Raw genomic sequence first — 22,019 nt, forward strand, 5'->3', positions numbered from 1 at the left:
CAGGTGCCAGAAGGATCCTTGCTATGATGTGGGGGTTAGGCAGCCCCCATTGCATATGTGCTCCCTCTGAGAAGTCTTAGACAGTGGATTCTTCTTGCTGGGCCATAAACATCTGCCTGGTCTGTGACAGTCGCTCCTTTGTTGCCACTGAAAGGCCAGCTGTGGGCGTTTCCAAATTACCACACATTTCAGTAACAAATCTATAGCAATACTTTATAACTTCACATACAGTGACAGTACATACAATTCAACAGGATATTAATCAGATACCTCACAAGGCTTGCATTGTACAAACATATAATCCAATCACAGTGGTGGTTCCACTGTGTGCTATTTTGAGGGTCAGAGACCTTGGCTACACTTGAGAGTTACAGTGCTGTAAAGGTTCCCCAGCGCTGTAACTCACTCCCCGTCCACACTGGCAAGGCATTTGCAGCATTGTATCTCCGTGGTTGCAGTGTTGCATGTACTCCACCTCTCCGAGAGGAATAGCGAGTATTGCGCTGCCGCTGCAGTGCTGCGGCGCCAGTGTGGACACCCAATGCGCTGTGAATGGCCTCCAGAGTTATTCGGCAGTATCCCACAATGCCTGTTCTAGCCACTCTGGTCATCAGTTCAAACTTTACTGCCCTGGCCTCAGGTAACCAACCATGTGACCCACCCTTTACATTCCCCGGGAATTTTAAAAATCCCCTTCCTGTTAGCTCAGCCCGGCGTGGTGTGCAGTGCTATCAGCGAATCTTTCCAGGTGACCATGCCTCCACGCACCAAGCGAGCCCCAGCATGGAGCAATGGCGAGTTGCTAGACCTCATCAGTGTTTGGGGGGAGGAAGCTGTACAGTCCCAGCTGCGCTCCAGCCGTAGGAATTACGATACCTTCGGGAAGGTATCAAAGGACATGATGGAAAGGGGCCATGACCAGGATGCCCTGCAGTTCAGGATTAAAGTGAAGGAGCTGTGGAGTGCCTACTGCAAAGCCTGCAACGCAAACGGCCACTCGGGTGCTCCCCCCACGATCTGCCAATTCTACAAAGAGCTGGATGTGATACTTGGGATTAACCCCACCTCCACTCTGAGCACCACCATGGACACTTCAGAGCCGGGGGGGGGGGGGAGAAGATGATGATGAGGAAAACAGGAGTGATGGTGGTGGGCCGGATGGAGACACCCCGGAATCCCTGGAGCCATGCAGCCAGGAGCTCTTCTCGAGCCAGGAGGAAGGTAGCCAGTTGCAGCGGCCAGTACTTGGTGGAGGACAAACAGAAGAGCAGGTTCCTGGTAAGCGGGGTTTTTTTTTTTTTTCGGGAAGGAATTTTTTTGGTGTGGGCTCTTTGGGAGAGGAGGGTTAGGCATGCATGCCTAGATGCGGAATAGTGCATTGATGTAGTTTATCACATCGCGGTAATCGGCCTCGGTAATTTCCTCAAATGTCTCATCCAGAACTTGTGCAATGCGCTTGCGCAGGTTTATCGGGAGAGCCACCGTGGTCCTTGTCCCAGCCAGGCTAACATGTCTGCGCCACTGTGCTGCGAGGGGCGGGGGGACCATTGCTGCACACAGGCAAGCTGTATATGGGCCAGGGCGGAAGCTGCATTGCAGTAGAAGACCCTCCCTTGCTTCCCAAGTCACCCTCAGCAGCGAGATATCGTCCAGGATGAACGCCTGTGGAAAATGTTGGGACAGTGTTCAGTGTAGGTGCCCCCTGAAGCTGTTGGCTCTCCCCAAGGCACAGAAACCCAGAGGACAGTGCAGCCCTGAAACAACCAGTCCCCCTTACTCACCATTTTGAGGCTCCCGTGGGATATGTGTGCTCTGTTTTGGACAGGAAAATTATGCTATTGTGTAGACCCTGTGTGTTTTCTACTCCTTAAGTGCGGGGGGAATCATTACTCTGTCTGGTATAAACAATGCTGCCTCTGTTAAATGCTGCATTTTGCCTATACAGCTGCATCAACCTTGAGACCTCAGCCGTCCCTCTTATCACCTGCTCAGAGACTGCAAAGACTCAGGAAGAGACCGTGAAAAAGCAAAGAAGACATGCTGCAAGAAGTGATGCGGCAATCTATTAAAGAGAATGAGAAAGCACAGAACTGGAGGGAGAGAGAAAGCAGGATCCACCAGGAAAACGCAGCGCACCGGTGGCAAAGCACCGCGCACTGGCAGCAAAGCACTGATAGGCTCATAAGCATCCTGGAGCACCAAGCAGACGCTATCCAGGAGCTGGTAGCCATGCAGAAAGAGGAGCAGTACCGCAAACGCAAATGCCACCCCCCCCACAGCCCTTGTCCCAAAACTCTTTCCATTGTGCCCCACTGTCACCTCCAACCCACTTTCCCCAACTTCCGTGTTCTTCACGCCACCCGCTGCCTCCAACACCAGTATCTTCACCACCCAGCCCTGAAAACCACGACCCTTACCCTCTGCACTCAACCCCCATCACCATGCAGTATAGCTGTCCTGAAGTGCAGCACTCACTGCACAGCACACCAGACAGGACATAAGCGAATCTGTGATTGTACCGTTCCCGACTCCACCCCCTTGTTTCTTTTCAATAAATGGATTCTTTGGCTTTGAAAACATTCTTTATTATTGCATAAAGTAAAAGACTCCTTAGCCCAGGAAATAAACAGGCACTGCAGTCTGCTTGTCTGCTTAGCAAACACTGATTTCCTAAAGATTGGAACTACTGCACTTCACTCCCGTGCAGGGCACCAGATATCACTGCTGGTTTTCAGCCTCAAATTGCTCCCTCAAGGCATCCCTAATCCTCACAGCCCCGCGCTGGGCCTCTGTAATAGCCCTGCTCTCTGGCTGTGCAAATTCAGCCTCCAGGTGTTGAACCTCAGAGGTTCATGCCTGAGTGAAGCTTTCACCCTTCCCTTCACAAATATTATGGAGGGCACAGCACGCAGATATAACCGCGGGGATGCTGTTTTCGACCAAGTCCAGCTTCCCATACAGAGATCGCCAGCGGCCCTTTAAACGGCCAAAGGCACACTCCACAGTCATTTGGCACCGGCTCAGCCTGTAGTTGAACCGATCCTTGCTGCTGTCAAGGCTCCCTGTGTAGGGTTTCATGAGCCACGGCCTTAGTGGGTAAGTGGGATCTCCAAGGATCACAATGGACATTTCAACTTCCCCTACCGTGATCTTCCGCTTTGGGAAAAAAGTCCCGGCCTGCATCTTCCTGAACAGCCAAGTGTTCCGAAAGATGCGTGCGTCATGCACCCTTCTGGGCCAGCCTGTGTTAATGTCAATGAAATGCCCCCGGTGATCCACAAGCACCTGGAGAACCATAGAGAAATACCCCTTCCGATTAACGTACTCGGATGCTAGGTGGGGTGGTGCCAGAATAGGAATGTGTGTCCCATCTATCACCCCTCCACAGTTAGGGAACCCCATTTGTTCAAAGCCATCCACTATTTCCTGCACGTTACCCAGAGTCACGTTTTTTCTGAGTAGGACACGATTAATGGCCTTGCAAACTTGCATCAACACAATTCCAACGGTCGACTTTCCCACTCCAAACTGGTTTGCGACCGACCGGTAGCTGTCTGGAGTTGCCAGCTTCCAGATTGCAACAGCCACCCGCTTCTCCACTGGCAGGGCAGCTCTCAATCTCGTGTCCTTGCGCCGCAGGGTGGAGGCAAGCTCCTCACACAGTCCCATGAAAGTGGCTTTTCTCATCCGAAAGTTCTGCAGCCACTGCTCATCATCCCAGACTTCCATGACGATGTGATCCCACCACTCGGTGCTTGTTTCCCGAGCCCAAAAGCGGCGTTCCACGGTGCTGAGCATGTCCATGAATGCCACAAGCAATTTCGTGTCGTACGCGTTACGCGTCTCAAAAGCATCATCGGAATCCTCACCCTCACTCTCACTGTCACTTTGGATCTTAAGGAATAGTTTGACAGCCAAACGTGACGTGCTGGCGAGACTCATCAGCATACGCCTCAGCAGTTCAGACTCCATTTCCCGCAGACAGATCGTGCTGCACAGAAACCGTTGAAAGATGGCGCCAAAGATGGACGGAAACAAAGGGATTTCTGGGATGCAAAACGATGCATCATGGGGCATTGGGACAGGACCCAGAATCCCCTGCACCCACGCCCCCTTCCCACAACCCACGGCACCAGAATGGGAAAAGGTGCTCTGTGGGATAGCTGCCCATAATGCACCGCTCCCAATAGCACTGCAATTGCTGCAAATGTGGCCACGACAGTGCGCTGGGCAGCTGTCAGTGTGGACAGACTGCAGCGCTTTCCCTACTCAGCTGCACAAAGTCAGGTTTAACTCACAGCGCTGTACATCTGCAAGTGTAGCCAAGGCCAGAGTGTCACAACAGGAGATACCACTCATCCTCTTCCTTGGAAGCTCTGGGAAGGGGTAAATTTGTAGGCCCGGTTATCACAAAAGTTACCACTGAAGGAGCGAGAGCATCAGAGAAACCACAAGGAAACTGGGAGCAGGAGCAGGCATCCAATAGGAAATGAAGGCCTGGGATGGAATCTGACCAGGATGGCTGAGAGCCTGCAGCTCTTCTGCATTCATGAGGAAATGTAACAATTCTGCCTGGGAGTCACAGGACTCCTCACTGAGCTAGGCACGGAGACACTGGAGATGCTGCTGGGGAAAAGGAGATGGGCTGCTCCCCATCCAGGAGCATCTGGCTATCTAGCCTGGCAGAGACCAGCTGCTTCAGTTCTAAGCGACCTCTGGGGCTCAACCCAAGCCACAGCTCCTGAACTCTGCCTCTGAGGCTGTTTAACCCCTGCACTGATTAAACCTGCCGGACAGGGGAAGGGAAGAGACAGAGACTGAACCCAGAGGCACTCAGAGGCATGAGAGCAAAGATGTGGAGGAGCCCAGATCCCCTTTTAAAACCAGATGGACAGAAACATCAGCAAAAGAGCTGGATATGGGGAATGAGCGATTCCTGCTGAGGGGCAGTGAATAAGGGAGGAACTGACCTGGTTTGAGGCAGTTTGCCCACCACCCCTCAAGAAGAAACTTGTGGGACGCCCACGGTGATGAGAGACTCATTCAAACATTTTATTATTTATTTGGAAAGCCAGAGACCAAGAGAAGTACAAATGTAAACAAGAAAAAGACTCTCCCGAAATTCCAGAAACATGAGACCCTCTCTCCTCCCTGACCATCGACAATAAGATATAAAATCCTCCCATAGCCATTACAGTCAACCACACATGTCATTTGGAACCAGAAGTATGCAATTAGTCAGAAGCAGAGACAAAAAAAAAAAAAAAAAAAAGCAAATACAGTACAGTACTGTGTTAAACATAGACTAAGAAAAAAATAAACAAAGTTTTAAAAAAAGATTTAACAAGGTAAGGAAACCATTGCTTATTTCATTTAAATTAAGATGGTTAAAAACAGCATATTTATTCTACATAGTATAGTTTCAAAGGTGAATTAAGTTAATGTTCAGTTGTAAACTTTTGAAAGAACAACCATACCATTTTGTTCAGAGTTATGAACAACCTGCATTCCCGATTTGTTCATAACTCGGAGGTTCTACTGTATTTCAGGAATAATCCCAATGTGTAACAACATGAGCAGAGCCTGTCCCTGCAAACAGGGTCAAAGGAAACCAGATGAACTTTCCCTTTGGCTCACTAAAAGTTTCCTAGCAGAAAGATTCAGGGGAAGGGCCACTCGTATAAGGTCACAAATGTAAATATTAGTAGAGCTGGGAACGGAACCTGGGAGTCCTGATTCATAGTTGTCTCTCCTGTTCTAGCCCATTAGACCCTACTCCTCATGCAGAGTGCAGAAGAGAACCCAGGAGTCCGGATTCCTAGTCTCCCTGCTCTCACTATTACACCATACTGTCCACACAGCAACAGTGCAATACCCCAAAGATCTCACCCCACAGATAACACCCCCACACATTCCCCAATCTGCAGCCCACCTCTCTGTATCCAGAAATATTCCATACCCTGAGCACTGCTTTGAAATCCTGAGACTTCACATCAGCAGCTCTCACTGCCTTATAGCTACAGGCCCCATGGCTGCCTCCCTGAATAATGTCCCCTTATCCCCACCACGAGGGGCCTTCGGAGCTGCAGAGATGGTCAGACACAAACCGTGACTGGGTATTTTTACCTCTTCTCTACATTGGAAAGTGTGTGTGGAATCCACAGAAATGTCTCCCAACTAATCTCTTTGCCTGCTCCCTCCAGACTCTGAAATGACCCATCTCTCTAGTACCTAGCGTTCCTCCTCCCTGGCCCCCACCAACCTCCCACCACTGAAACCCCAACCATCAACCCGCCTTCTGACTCTACCCAGACTCTCCTCAAATGCAGCACATTTATACTTGGCTGCAGGAGGGCACAGACCCATTTACCCACAGGGAGAGCTCCCAACACCTTCTATCTTGTGTAGAGTTTCTGGTGAGCCATTAGCTCCAACTTTGTCTTGTAGCTTTTCCCACAGACAGAACAGCTGTAGGGTGACTCTCCTGTGTGGGTTCTCTGATGTTTAGTGAGGACTGAGCGCTGACTGAAGTTTTTCCCACACTGGGTGCATTTATAGGGTCTTTCTCCAGTGTGGATTCTCTGATGTCTACAGACAGGAGCTGTGCTTGAAGCTTTCCCCACACTCAGGGCATTTATAGGGTCTCTCTCCCGAATGGACTCTATGATGTACAATTAAATTTGAGCCACGAGAGAAGTTTTTTCCACACTCAGAGCATTTATAGGGTGTCTCTCCTGTATGAACTCTCAGATGTGCAGTGAGCTTTGAACTACGACTGAAGCTTTTCCCACACTCGGGGCATTTATAGGGTCTTTCTCCACTGTGGATTCTCTGATGTTTAGTAAGGTCTGATTTCACCTTGAACATTTTCCCACAGTTGAGGCATTTAAAGGGTTTCTCTTCCTTGTGGATTCTTTGATGTACAATCAGGTTTGATCTCCGACTGAAGTTTTTCCTGCAATCAGCACATTCATACGGTTTCTCTTTAGTGCAGATTCTTGGCTGGATTGTAGTTTCATTCAGGTTATTCAGATCTCCATCTCGGTGAGTGGATTTACACGATCTCTGCTTTTGGTGGTTCCCCTGCTGCCTCTCTGGTCTGGGCTGACTCTCACAGGCATGTCCCTGCTCCAGACTCTGGGAAACTCCCTCTTCACGTCTTCCCAGTAAGGTCCCCTGCAGTTCCACTTGCTCAGGACCTTCCTGCCCAGGTTTCTTCTCCTCATTCTCACCCACCAACACATCACCTGCTAAGATAGAGAGAGAATCCAGACATGAGTCCTTCCCTGTGCCAGGGAGAAAGGGAAGCTCAGGAAGGGGAACGGAAAAGGGGTGGAACAAACAGGAATAACACTTGGGGAGATGAAAAGGACAGGAGCCATGAGTGACGTATGTCATGAGGACACAATACCTGCTGGGGACAATCCTGAACTCAGTGAGGTGAGGCAGAAAGCAAGAAGCTCAGGGCCCTTTGTGGGAATCCCAGCTGTTTATGCCAATCATGGATGGTTTGTGAATCCATTTAACCAATTCCTCACCTGTGCAAGTGTTTTTGAAGAGCTCCCTTTCCACATAGCCCCATGGTTCTTCCCCTTGTTCCAGCTGGGAGATCACCTCGGGTCTGGGAATGGGAAATGCTGCTCCAGGGAAAGAAAAGAGGTGAAACTAGGTGTGACGCTATATGAAATATGGGAGACATTTTAAGATATTGTTGATACCAAATTTATAAAATTGTAAGCAATCTGACCAGATATACCATGTAAAGTGTCTGTGAAAATGTTATAATTTGTTAAGTATGATAATTTTGTTTATATGTTTGTATCACCTTTGTATTATGAGTTATAGATGTGTAGGGTACATCTGTATTTCAAAACTTGTGCTGTATTTCTGGGTGACACCCCCAAGACAGATTGGCATCAGCACTGCCTAGCCTGTTCAATGGCCCATCAAGGGTCATCAGCTGTACAATGAACCCACTGAAAGAAGCCAGGGACTACACCTTATGAGCCAGCAAGTCATGTAGGGGCATGCTTATGGAAGAGAACTCTAAGGCTTTTCCATGCCATGGGCTAGGCACTAGCGTAGCTAGTGGGGTGCAGGGGAAGCAGCCGCTTCCCCTGCCTTTCCAAAAGCGGCTGGAGGAGCGAGGGGGCATGCAGGCTGGCGGCCGGGCCGGAGAGGAGCAAGGGGGGGCCCAGGCTGGTGGCCCGCAGTGCAGCCCGGCAGCCATGGCCGGGCCAGAGGAGCGAGGGGGGATGCAGGCTGGTGGCCCGGCAGCCGCGGCCGGACCAGAGGAGCAAGGGGGGACGCAGGCTGGTGGCCCGCAGCCATGGGGGGGCGGCGGGCACGGCCGGAGGGGGGGGCACAGCATGGCGGCCGGAGGAGCGAGAGGGGGGGCCACGGGGGTGGCACGGCAGGGACGGAGGAGCCATGGAGGGGGAGGGTCGGTGCGGCTGGAGGAGAAGCCAAGGGGGCATGGCCAGAGGAAGAGCCAAGGGGGGGGGGGGCGCCTTTTTTATCTTTGCTCCCCCTCTTAAAAGCTGGCTACGCCACTGGTGCTAGGCAGCTTTTGTTTGGGACACAGGAAGCTGGTAGTGTTTGGGCAGCCCGGCTCTTAAACAGAGCCGAAGAGTCAGGGAGGAACAGAGCCGCCATTTTCCCGGACATGTTCGGCTTTTTGGCAATTCCCCTTGGACGGGGGTTTGACTGCCGAAAAGCCGGACATGTCCGGGAAAAACAGGACGTATGGTAACCCTAGCTTACCTCAGGCGGCTCCCAGGTGGCGGCGCAGTGGGGATAAGGCAGGCACCCTGCCTGCCCTGGCTCTGTGCCACTCCTGGAAGTGTCCGGCAAGTCCCTGCAGCACCTGGGGGGGCCCAGTGGACTCTGTGCTCTGCCCCTGCCTGCAGGCACTGCCCCCGCAGCTCCCACTGGCTGCAGTCCCCAGCCAATGGGAACTGCAAAGTCGGCACTCGGGGTGCAGGCAATGCACGGAGACCCCTGCCCCCACTCCCCACCCACCGCAGAGACATGCTGGCCACTTCCAGGAGCAGTGCAGAGCCAGGGAAGGCAGGGAGCCTGTCTTAGCCCCGTTGCGCTGCCGGACTTTTAGCAGCCTAAAAATCTCCCAGTTGGCTTCAGTAGCCTCCAGGAGACCAATTCCAAGAGACTCCTGGCGAAACCAGGAGGGTTTGCAACCCCAGATGGGGGGGTGCTCCCTGCACGGGCCCTGCAAGAGCTGAATTGGGTTAGTTGAGCCCAATCAGCTAATTCGGCTGCCAACAGGGGAGCGTTAAGCTAGAGGCAGCTAATTAGAGAGAGGCTCACTGTGCAGGGACAGGCGGGGCCTATATAAACCAGGAAGCTGGCTACAGACAGGGGCAGCAGGCAGGCTGCAGTCACTCCCTGGGAGGAGGGAGCTTGGCTTGGCAAACCAAGAGAAGGGAGAGATCCAGAACGGGTGGTAAAGCTCAGGGGGAAAGCAGCGAGGTATGGGGTAGACCAGACTTGGGCTGCTGCTGAGAGAGCCCTTGAGCCAGGACCCAGAGTAGAGGTGGGGCCCGAGTCCCCCTACCAGCCACTGAAGAAGTGGTACTGGCAGGGCAGCGAACAGGAAGACTGCCTGAGCCCCAGATTGTCAAGAGGGACTTTGGTACCCTGGAAGGGGGGGGAGGAGACGTAGGGTGATCAGGCCTGAGTCATGAAGGGGAGACTGCAGTTCCAGCAGTGAAAGAGGCCCGCAGGATGATGGGAGACACTGACAGAGGAGAAGCTAATCCCCCAAGCTGCCAGGAGGAGGTGCCACATGCCATGAGTCAAACCCATTACAGGCAGGGCTGGAAAATCTCCCTGCTTACTCTGGGGAAGAAGGGTAAAGAACCAGTGGGGGGAAGAAGTAACCCGGAGGGAGGATTGAGGAGGGGAAATGGGGATGTGGTGGGGGGGAGATGAGAGGGAGTAGAACAGGGACTGTTTCTAATGAGCCCCAGATTTCATCAGCTCAACCTCAGCAAATATGCGGGGGGATGGGATTTCTGGGGTCAGGTGGGAAGGGGAGGGGGCAGAGTAATGAGCAAATGGAGGGCAAAGGGTAAAGCAACTCAGTGCAGGGCTGGGGCATCTGCAACTCCCATGACCCCATCTCTGTCTCCGCATCCCTCTTACCCTTCCTACACATCCCCTCCCCACACACCACAGTGCAGCCTACAGAGGAAACCCCCCAGCTGCCACCTATACAGACCACAGTCCGGGGGCAGCAGCTTCCCATGCGGCTTACTCCTTGAGAGAGGCAGTTTGAGATTCAAGCCCATCCCCTGACTTTCCAGAGAGCTCGTGGCTGCTGTGCAAGGGCAATGGGCCTCTGATATCCGCACATCCAGGGTTTTGTGTCCTCACACAGGGGAATGTCGCTGGATATCAGGCCCTTCATTCACAGAACCCAGCAGAGAGATTTCATTTCCTCTTCTCCTCCCCTTCTGCTTTCCCTGTCCCCCCAAGAATTCACTCCAGACCAAATCCACCATATCCTACCTGAGCTTGTTCCACTTCAGCCATTTCCCTACCCTGTCTCCTGGGAGAACAGGACAATCTGGAGTGAGACATGGACGTTATTCTTCAGCCTGTCAGGGTGAGAAGGACAAGGAGAGGGAGGTTTTAGAAAGGGCTTTGGTTCATTTCACACCCCAATACCACCATCCCCATCCCCCCCAGCTCTTTCCCTGCAGACAGAGGATTTAGACTCTGCCAGGCTGGGAAAACGGTCACTTTATTACCCGCTTGAACCAGCATCAGCCTTTGAATTTACACCCACAGTTCTGCACCCACAGTTATTTTCCAGCTATTCCTCTCCCCCACTGAGTGTGCAAAAGGAATCCGTGTGCCCGTGACACTGCCCTAGCAGAGGGCGCATTTGGGGGCTAATTCCCAGGCACATGTCACTGTTTTACCCCTTTCATTGGGTTTGGGGCAGTGCCCCTTTTCTCTGGGAAACCAACTAACCCATCACCCCACTGCAGCCCTGCCCTTCTCTAGGGCTTTCCCTGGAGAGCTCTCAAAGGGCTTCACCTCCCAACCCCTGGGCAGTGGGTCCGGCTCAGGCCCAGCCCAGGGACAGACCCAGAGACCTGCCCAAGGGGGTCAGACAGCAGGGACCCAGCTCCCTGTGCCCCTGGCTGGAGCTTTCCCCCAGAGATCTCCCAGCACTGTGCAGAGGGGCCCAGCCTCCCCTCTTGGCCCCAGCATGGTCCCCTGGGTCTCTGCATCCCCTGCAGGCTCCAGCTCGGTAGCTGGGGCAGGCAGAGCCCGGGGCTGCCCCAGGAGCCAGTCCCAGTTGGGCTGGGCACAGAGTGGGGTTAATGCAGGTCTCTTCCCAGCACAGACCCTGCTGCAGCTGCTGCTCGGTCCCAGTCCCAGCTCCCAGACAATGGAGGCGGCGGCGGCAGCAGCAGCGTCTTACCTGGGAAGCTCCGAACCCGAGCAGAGCGAGAGGCAGCAAGTGCAGCCTCCGTAGCCCCCTGGTGGCACCAGCTAATGAAACCTGCTGCCTGCGGGCTGGGAACGTGGCATGTGTCTGGATCCGGGGTGTCCTGACAAACCCTGCTACAGACAGAATGTGCTGCATGACTTGTATGTTTGAATCACTAAAAACATTGTCCAGGGAAACATTTGCATTCTATTGATATGATTAAACGTGTGTTCTGGCAGTACCTTCTCCAAGGATTACTGGGGGGCAGGGCAGATTTATATATTTAGAGATATTACTAACACAAGAGAGCTATGTCCCTTATATGCAAACGTTTGAGCTATAATTTTGAGGAAAAAATTAACTGTACAGTTGGTAAAGCAGCTTCTTAAAGAGATGGTTTATGAACTCATATATGTATTGCGCACAGGGACTGAGCATCTGCTGAAGCCGCTGGCCTCGCTCTTGCCTCACTTGGAATTAAAATCTGCTGCCTGCTGTTCACAGAGGGGCAAAGGGAGCACATGGGGGATGGAAGGAATGGGCAGGGTCTGGAAACTGACTGTGGGGGGGCGGGGCAGGGAGGGGGCCCACGGGCAAAATCAGGGATGTGGGCAGCAGGGCCATTTCAGGTGTGTGTGGGGGGAGACTTTAACCATTATTCCATTCCAGGGGCTACTTGAGGACTAATGACCCACAACAGTTTGCTAGAAAGTAGCATGTTTATTACACTGATAGCTAAGCTCAAAAAAGGGGGGGGGGCACACTCACACTTGCATACTCACACTCCCAGGACAGGCACAGCACTGGAGATGTCAGGATCCGTCAAGGTAAGTGTCCCACAGCGCAGTGATGGATGGTGTGATGAAGGTAAGTCTTCCCGAGGCACGATGGAATGCAATGTGGTAAACCACTGGCCAGGTGGTCCGGGCAAAGGGCCTTCATGGGAGGTACAAGCTTGTGAGTGCACTCCTGAGCACATGGCCCCTTCCCCTTTTAAGGACCTGCTCCTCATGGCCTGCGACTAGAGATGACTTGGCTGCGTCTGGTTGGTCACACTCCACCTCAGGAAGTGTCTATGCAGCGTCCATGCATTGGGTGTGTGAGTGCTGCCTAATTAGAGTCCCAGACACCTTATCTACCTGGGAGTTCTTCTGATCTTCCAGCTGTTCAACCAGCTCATTCATCCCACAAGCATTCCAGAAGGGAGGGGGAAAGCCACTCCACAGGTATTCAAAGAGGGAGAGGAGACAAAGGGGGGTGGGGGTGTAACAGACCTTTTGAGCATACAGGTTATACAGAGCATAGTCATACAGAGCATACAGATCACTGCTGCTCCTACAACAGTTTTAAGTGTAATTTAAACAATATTTGTGGTGGTGGCAGCTCAGGCTTGTTTCTTCACAGCAGGGAAAGATTACAAGTTCTCTGTTCTGCAGCACGGCTCTTGCACCCTGGCTGTGCTTTACTTTCTGCATTTATCTAAGTGTAGACAATGGAAAAAATCAGTTCTACAACTTAATTCATTTCACTTTCAATGTCCTAGTGCGCCAATGTTTAGGTTTCAAACACTGCACAGGAATCTTGGTCTAAGAACTATTTTCACTCAGATATGTCGCCTTTTAAAAAAGGTTTTGGAACCTTTAGTAGACTATGGTTTTATAACTTATATTTTTTTAAAAGCTAAGTTATTGGTGCTGGAATGAGGGATACTGGGGGTGCAGCACCCCCTGGCTTGAAGTGGTTTCCATCACATACAGGGCCAGCACAGTGGGTGCATGATCTCTAGATTATTCTTGGACATGACATTTTTGGAGATCTTTCTAATTCATCATGAAAGACATTTTCAGGTTATGTTTTGTAACTTGGTCTTTCACCACTAACATAAATGAGCTGATGCTAAATTACAGGGGTTAAAATGAACATTTAAAAGTTTGTCAAGGGCGAAAGTAGCATTAGAAAGTATGTGCATTAATTAACAAAGGAAGGGAGGTGAAACTAATGATGGCTCAAAAGTAACTGAGGTACCAGATTTTTAAAAAAAAAAAAATCTCTTAAAAAGTCACCTCACTACATAAATTAAATGATGGATGTTAGCAGCATGGATTTACAAATGTTGGCAGCCAAATCTTACTAATTGTTCAGATTGGCTTGGGTTTATGTGCCCTGAAGGGTTAATACAAATAGTGATGATAAATACAAAGGATTAAGTTGGAAGAATTTGAGAGAGTAAACAACATATCAATGAAATTCACGGGTGGTACTCAAGTTTGTGAGACTCTGCCACCCTCAGAAATATTAAAGAGTAACTAAACAGAAGCTAAGATTACTTACCAGTTGGAAGAGAAGGACATACAGCACAGCAGACACACAGCTATAAAATGGCTGCTTAGGGGCAGCAGTTGCTTGTATCTGCACAAAAGGACCAGTAGCTCCTCAAAAGGGGGAGGGGGGGGAGAGATCCTAGAAAAAATGCAACCCTGAGGAGATTTGGTAAGATCAAGGCATTCCCAGGGGAATCAGTATTTGTGTGTAACAGCCTATATAGCCCTACCTGGTAACCTGACCCAAAGCCCACTGTAGGCAAAGGAAAACCTCTCAGACAAGTAGGACTAACTGGCAGAATTAATGGCCACACTGGGGTACTGCCATTCCCCAGATTGGAGAATTGGAAAAAATTGGAAAGTTTTAAGCATAATGTAAGTAATATTTGTGGCGTGACATGTCATATTTGTTTCTTGACAGCAGGGGAAGATCCCAGGTGGTCATTCTTCAGCACCACTCTTGTAGCCTGAAACTTGAGCTAGCTGTGGGGATAATTATTCCCCGAATGTGTGTGGGGCAGCAGCCCCCTCCTCCCCTGCCTGAGCAACCCTGTGTCTACTGGTGCCACAAGGGGCTTGCTCCTGCCTTTGTAACATGTGAAGGTGAGGGTCAGTCTACGCAGATCATGATGACATTTGCAGCAGGCATCTTCTGACCTAAGCACAGAGCTTCCTTCCCCTGACCGCTCCCAGTGAGCATGTTTGTTTCAATGAAAAGAATGAATTTGAAAAAAGTGCTGCAGAAGCCCCCAGCCTTGCTATTGGCTCTGCCAGATACACCTCTGCATTCCTATTGGCTGAGCAAAGACTAGCCAGCACAGGGAGGGGTGGGGGAGGAGAGTGAGTGACTTTCAAGCAGCTTGGCTCTGGTTCCTGGCTTGGGGGGGAGGAACAAGCCGCGTAGCTTTCACTGGGGAGGAGGGGGAAAGAGGAGGAGTAAGCCAGGCAAGCAAAGTGACTGCTGCTGTCTCCTTTGTGTTTTGCATTTGCTGCTGCAGTTCTTGCCAATCGGGAGATGGAACCAGTATCTCAGGAGCTCTGACTCCAGCTGCTCCTGATTTCTTGACAGCCAGGAGCCAAGCAGGAGTTTGCATTGGCTGGGCCTTTTGTTCTGCTTGATGAGTGTGACTGCTGCTCTCACTCAGGCTGGGGAGGGGGGGAGAAGAGCGAAGTGACGCTAGCAGCATGCGGCTGGGGGTGGGTAGCAGGGAGCCAGGGCTAAGCCCAGGGGTGAGGTGCTGCCAGATGGTGGCTGAGGGCAAAGCCCTGGGGCACAGGGAGTGGCAGAGGGGGTAACAGCAGGGGAGCTGGAACAATTTGTACAGTGGGGGTGCTGAGAGCCATTGAACCAAACTGCAAATCCTGTATATCACGGAAACCACTTCCGCATCTATGGGTAACAGTTACCCCAATGGGATGAGCCACCTGCCATGTTTGCAAAAATAGAGTGTAGGGCAGAGGGACTTTTTTATTCCCCCTTGCACAGGACAGTACGTCTCAGCACAGGCTTCCCAGGGCTGGGTTCTTAACGGCACAGGTATCCCAATGCCTAGACATGGCAGCGTCTCTATCGGATATAACGTGCTGAGATGCTGTACGAGACTTGATTCCATGAACAATTTAACATACACCCCCAAAAAACTGTGTCACACATCTTGAGTATTTAAAAGAATCTCTTATCACTTTATATGGCTGCATAGAGCCTCCTGGCAGTTGACACATTTGTTTTATCTGCTGCTGGCATTCCCTGAATTGTGCTCCCTTTCTTGTAATTTATTTTAAATATAGTTTTGCTCCTTCTAATTGTTTACCTTTTACAATGTCGTTACTCTTGGCACTTCATCATTTACCTTTGTCAACACTATGCAGATGGATGTCATTGTGCTATTTAATTTCTATTTTAATAGCAAATCATTGAAAATATTCAGAAGTAAATAGTGGCTAGTAGTTTTAGCAATGACGTCTGTGTTTCTAGTAGTATAGCACTTCCTAGGCTTTTACTGTGACTTTTAATTTGGAATTTTTAATTCTAAATTTTTATTTTTGTAGCGCAAGTTTATTCTGTTGGATCCTGTGACTTCCAGCCTGACTGATCTCCTGGCCTGGTGTCAAAACATCTTCATTTTCATTTGATCCACCAATGGGGATTGCTTTTCACAACTGTTGCTTTGCCTCTCAATCCAGCCCTTACTGCCTTTTTGCATGTCTCTGCTTGCAACCGTGTAGAACTTGGTTCCCAAATATTCACTAAGGGCAGTATGCAATTTGCTATTAAATCCTCATCAAAGGCAAAAATCTATAATTTTTACTGAACATAAAAACGGCCACACTGGGTCAGACCAAAGGTCCATCTAGTCCAGTATCCTGTCTTCTGACAGTGGCCAGTTCCAGGTGCTTCAGAGGAAATGAACAGAATAGGCAATCATCCAGTGATCCGTCCCCTGTCATCTACTCCCAGCTTTTAGCAAACAGAGACTAGAGCAGGGGTAGGCAACCTATGGCATGCGTGCCGAAGACGGCACACGAGCTGATTTTCAGTGGCACTCACACTGCCCGGGTCCTGGCCACCGGTCTGGGGGGCTCTGCATTTTAATTTAATTTTAAATGAAGCTTCTTAAACATTTTAAAAACTTTATTTACTTTACATACAACAATAGTTTAGTTATATATTACAGATTTATAGAAAGAGACCTTCTAAAAACATTAAAATGTATAACTGGCATGCAAAACCTTAAATTAAAAGTGAATAAATGAAGACTCGGTACACCGCTTTTGAAAGGTTGCCGACCCCTGGACTAGAGACATCCAGAGGATGGGGTTGCATCCCTGATCACCTTCGCTAGTAGCCATTGATGTACCTATCCTCCAGGAACGTATCTAATTCTTTTTTGAACCCAGTTATAGTTTTACAACATAATGAACACACCTCTACAACCCAAAGACTGCTTGACAACCAGAAGAATTCAAAATTCATGAGTTATATGCCCTCAAGTCATGGAATTTAAAAAAGAAATAAATATTGGGTTTTTTTTAATATGTCTTTTTGTTCCTGGCCCTTTGGGGTACAGGAGGCTCAGATCCACAAAAGTAGGAGTCTAATCCCCTGAATGAATGTTGGCCTAGCCTCATAGTTTTGCTGTTACCTCTCCCAAATAATTCATATACCTAAAGCCATATCTACACTACAAACTTATGTTAACTGAAGTTACACCAGAATATAGTTGCTGCAGTTAATATGTCACTTGTGCACGTGCCTACTTGGCTCCTCGTGTTGGTGGGAAGCGCACTCACCAGGAGTCTTTGATTCCGAGTGCAGTGCACCATGGGTAGGTATCCCACTATGCAACTCGCCACCGTCCAACGCACTGTATTTTGGAAAATTTTGGCAACGCGCAGTGGGGTCCAAATGGGTCACACGGGGTGACAATTTTATACATATCCCATAATTTTTGCATCTTTTTTCCTATATCCCACAAACCAGCGTGGCCCTCCTTACTGTCTGCCATCTCTGACAGAAGCATGGAGCCTGCACAGCTCTGCACTATTGTTATGAGCGTTGCATGCTCAGGGTGCATGATCCTGCAGTATATGCAGAGCCACAGGAATAGACGTGGGGGAGATGAGGAGTCCATGCAGAACAGACTGCTGTGGGACAGAGCGACAACCAATTCAAGCTTGTTGGTGGCATTCACGGCGCAGTCGCAGATGGTGGAGCTCCGGTTCTGGGCCCGAGAAACAAGCACCAACTGGGAAGATCATGATCCCACACCTGCATTAAGATGCGAGGAGTGGCTGTAGAACTTCTGGATGCACAAGGCCACATTCCTGGATTTGTGTGCAAAACTCACCCCAGCCTTCCAGCGTAGGGACACCAAAATGAGAGCTGCACTGACAGTGGAGAAGTGAGGGTCAATCTCACTGCGGAAACTTTAAATGCCCAATTGTAACTGGTCAGTCAGAGTCTCTCAACTAAATACAGGGTGGAATAGATTTATGGTAAGTAGTTAACACATATTAGAAGAGACCATTCCATGTCAAGTGGCCTGTTAACACCTCCAGTCAAAGGGGCATTAGTGGGTTACACACTCTTGTCTCTTACAAGGCTGGGAAAAGGGAGTTGGAGCGAGGACTTGAATCCTTTTGCTCTCCGATTCCACTGGGGTAGTGCGGAAGCCAGGAAAGTTCCCCACAATAGCGGAACCGTTCCCCCACTTACACAATTGGTGTCACGAACAAGATCCTATCTGTAGGATTTGCCCCATTTGTTTACTGGTTGAGTTCTGGTAGCACTGTCCAGGTCTGGTTGAGAACCCTACAATGGCTGGAATTGAAGCACTATGGGCCTAGTTTGCAATGGAGCTGGGCTCTAGGACAGAGAACAGGACAGCAGAGTATGGGGAGGGTTGTTTCTTAGAGTGTTACAGTGATGCAGTTACCGCAGCAAGGAGGCAGAGCATCAGCGAAACCTCCAGGAAACTGGGAGTAGGAACCAGGAATCTGATGGGAAGTGAAGGCCTGCAATGGAGGACATCTGAGAGCCCTACAGCTGCTCTGTGGCCCTGGGAAATGTCACAATTCTGCCTGGGAGTCACTGGATTCCTCACAGAGCTGGGCACAGAGCAGGAAGAGGGGACAGACACTGGAGATGCTGCCAGGGAGGAGATGGGCTGCTCCCCCTCTGGAAGCGTCTATGTATCCAGCTTTTCAGGACCAGCCCTGCTCCAACTGTGTGTGACCACTGGAGCTCACGCCCAGCCAGGGCCCCCGGATTCTGCCTCTGAGGCTGTTTATCCTCTGCACCAATTAAACCCCTGGGAGAGAGGAAAAGAAGACACGGAGTCTGAGCCCAGAGACACTCAGAGCCGCAAGAGCAAAGACATGAGGCACCTGAATCAACCCCCTCCTTCTAAAGCCACATGGGCAGAGACATCAGGGAAAGGGCTTGATACAGGGAGTGAGCGATTCCTGCTAAGCGGGAGCAAATAAGGGGAAAACTAACCCAGTCTGGGGCACTCTGCCCAGAGCTGGAGAACAGAGGAAATTCCAGGGATACGCTGGGAGATGAAGGAGAGATGCACAACAAACATTTAACCAGGAATTTATTTGGAAAATCAAAAACCCATTGAGGTAAAAACTTCACTGAGTTTTCATTGAGGTTAACCTGAAACCTGAATGCCCTGAAACACGAGACCCTCTCCCCTCCCAGACCATCCTAAAACAAGGAGAAACTCCCACCCAGGGCAGTTGTTTCAGGAATAATCTGAGTGTGTAACAGCCTGTGCCTGAGAACAAGGACAAGGGAACCTAGCTAAAACCCTTCCCTTCAGCTCTGTAACACACTCCCCCTGACAGAGACCCAGCAAGGAACAGGAGAATGTCACATAATAATACAACGCATTACAATAATGGTAATAATGCAACTTTCCTCCCATGGTGCCTCTTTCCTCCTGAGCCACTGAATACACAGTAACTAGTGACAATCTCAAAGCTCCATGGGGTGGTGAGTGACTGCTAGTATGTGCGTTGTAGAGATGAAACAATAGATGCACAGAGAGGAGGGGACGTGGCTGGTACAAGATCACACCAGGAGACACCAGCAGAGTTGGTTATTGAACCCAGGAATCAGGGCTCCCAGTCCTCCCTGCTCTAACCCATTAGACCTCACTCCCCTCTCAGAGCCGGGGTCCTGTGTCCCAATGCCCCCTGCTCTCCCCATTATACAATACTGCACTCATAGGAACAGTGCAAAACCCCACCTTGCTGGGGAATCTCCACCATGAATTCCCAAATTTCCCCCACCCTGTCTGCAGAGGATTCCAATAAACAGTGAATTGCTCTGATATCCTGTCACTGCAGATTGGCTGCAATCTGCTTTATCACTATGGCCCCACAGGGCCCCTCGCTGCTTCCCTAAATAAATCCCCCTGCCCCAAGAGGGCTTAGCAGCTACAGAGACAACTCAGACGCAAAGTGCAATGCAGCATTTTTACTTTTTCTCTACATTGGAAAGTGTATGGGGAACCTGCAGAAATGTCTCCCCACTAATCCCATTGCCTGCTCTCCCCAGACCCTGAAATGACCCATCTTCCACCGTACCCAGTGTTCTCTCCTCCTCTGGCCTCCACCAACCACTCCCCACTGAAACCCAAACCATCCGCCCACCTGCTGCCCCTACCCAGACCATCTGCAAATGCAGCATATTTATACTTTGCTTTGGAAGGGCAGAGACCCGTTGCCTCACAGGGAGAGCTCCTGCCACATGCTATCCTGTGTGGAGTTTCTGGTGGGACATTAGAGAGACCTTCACCTTGTAGCTTTTCCCACAGACAGAACATTTATAGGGTGTCTCTCCCGTGTGGGTTCTCTGGTGTGAAATAAGATGCGATTTCCGAGTGAAACTTTTCCCACAGACAGAACATTGAAAGGGTGTTTCCCCGGTATGGATTCGCCGATGTCTAATAAGGCCTGAGCTGTCACAGAAGCTTTTCCCGCATTCAAGGCAGTGATAGGGTCTCTCCCCCGTGTGGATTCTCTGATGTACAAGAAGGATGGAGCTCAGCTTGAAGCTTTTCCCACAGTCGGGGCATTTATAGGGTCTTTCTCCGGTATGGATAATTTGATGTCTATTAAGGTGTGAGCTATAACTGAAGCGTTTCCCACAGTCAGAGCAGCGATAGGGTTCTTCTCCCTTGTGGGCTCTCTGGTGTGAATCAAGGTGTTTAATAAGTTGTGAGCTCCACCTGAAATGTTTCCCACAGTTGGGGCACTTATGGGGTTTTTCTCCCGCGTGGATTGTCTGGTGTTTAACAAGGTTTGAGAAGTGAGTGAACCGTTTCCCGCAGTCAGGGCAGCTATAGGGTCTCTCTCCCGTGTGGACTCTCTGATGTACAGTAAGGTTTGATCTCTGATTGAAGCTTTCTCCACAGGTAGAGCAGACATAGGGTGTCTCTCCGGTGTGGATCCTCTGATGTTTAGTCAGGGCTGAGCCGTCACTGAAGCTTTTCCCACACTTGGGGCAGTTATAGGGTTTCTCTCCTGTGTGGACTCTCTGATGGACAAGAAGGTTTGAACTCCGATTGAAGCTTCTGTCACACTCAGCACACTGATACAGTTTATCTTTGGGGCAGATTCTCGGCTGCATCAAGTCTTTATTAAGGTCTTTCAAACTGCCCCCCTGGTGAGTGAATTTATCCTGTCTGTTCCCTGGGTGGGTTCCCTGCTGCATCTCTGCCCTGTGCTGACTCTCACAGGCGTCTCCTTGCTCAGGACTGTGGGACATGTTCTCTGATAATGCTCTGTGCCGTTGCACTTGCTCAGGACCTTCCTGAGGCAGATTCCCCACTTCGTTCTCACTCCGCGTCCCATCACCTGCTGGGATAGAGAGAGAATCCAGACAGGAGTCACTCCCTGCACTGGGGGAATGAAAACCTCAGAAAGCAGAAAGGCAAATGGGGGGAAAAATCAAAATAACTGCTGGGGAGATTGAAAAATCAGTAGGGGACTCCCTCCAAACCCTGTTTCTCCCCGGGAAAGGAGGGGACCAATTCTGACTCCACATCCCATCTGAACACTGTGGGGGACCGCCAGGTGTCAGTCAGGGTGGGTGGGAAGCCATGTGTAACGTCTGCCATGAGGATATGACACCTGCTGGGCATAATATGGACCTGGGTGAGATGACAGAGAATTGAACGAGAGCAGGGGTTTACCATGATTCTGATACAGAGTTGTTTTCCAGATGTGCTGGGTCCAGGGAAATCTAAGGGACCAGAGAAGAACCCTGAGCAGAAATGAACCCAGGACATCTAATACCCAAGAGGACAGGAATCCTTACCCAATACGGTCACGTTCTCATAGTTCTCCTGCATGATGTCCCTGTAGAGAGCTCTCTGATGGGGGTCTAGCACAGCCCACTTCTCCTCCGTGAAATACACAGCCAGCTCCAGTGCTGCAGGCACATTCACATGGCAGCAGGTCCCCAGGGCCTGTGAGATCAGAGAGTCACTTTCCTGCCCGGCCCCAGCGCTTTCCCCCGGGTCTCTCCCCTCACCTGCAGGCTCCGGCTCAGGGGCTGGTGTCGGCAGAGCCCGGAGCTGGTTCCAGCCCCCGCAGAAAGTGCCCGCCGCTGGGCACAGAGCGGGTTAGTGCAGGTCTCTCCCCGCACGGAGCCGCGTTACTATAATTCTCATTTACGCTTTGCAGCGCCGAAGCCGTTCGAAGCCCTGAACTCTCCCCCT

General features: G+C 50.5%; 1 protein-coding gene and 1 pseudogene across 1 annotated transcript in view; both read right to left on the reverse strand.

Annotated features, from left to right (window-relative positions):
• Positions 1-5,949: 5,949 nt before the first annotated feature.
• LOC128847919 (zinc finger protein 239-like) lies at positions 5,950-10,554 on the reverse strand (annotated as a pseudogene).
• An 8,313-nt stretch (positions 10,555-18,867) lies between these two features.
• LOC128847920 (zinc finger protein 420-like) overlaps positions 18,868-22,019 on the reverse strand; it is a 42,679-nt gene continuing 39,527 nt past the window's right edge. The window contains exons 7-8 of the mRNA XM_054047649.1: positions 21,617-21,911; positions 18,868-21,156 (exon numbers count right to left, since the gene is read on the reverse strand). Coding sequence (XP_053903624.1) covers positions 20,048-21,156; positions 21,617-21,911 — 1,404 coding nt within the window. The 3' untranslated portion in view covers positions 18,868-20,047. The remainder of the gene's footprint in view (positions 21,157-21,616; positions 21,912-22,019) is intronic.

The sequence above is a fragment of the Malaclemys terrapin genome, chromosome 13 (genome assembly GCF_027887155.1).
Source record: "Malaclemys terrapin pileata isolate rMalTer1 chromosome 13, rMalTer1.hap1, whole genome shotgun sequence".
In the NCBI taxonomy this organism is placed as follows: domain Eukaryota; kingdom Metazoa; phylum Chordata; order Testudines; family Emydidae; genus Malaclemys; species Malaclemys terrapin.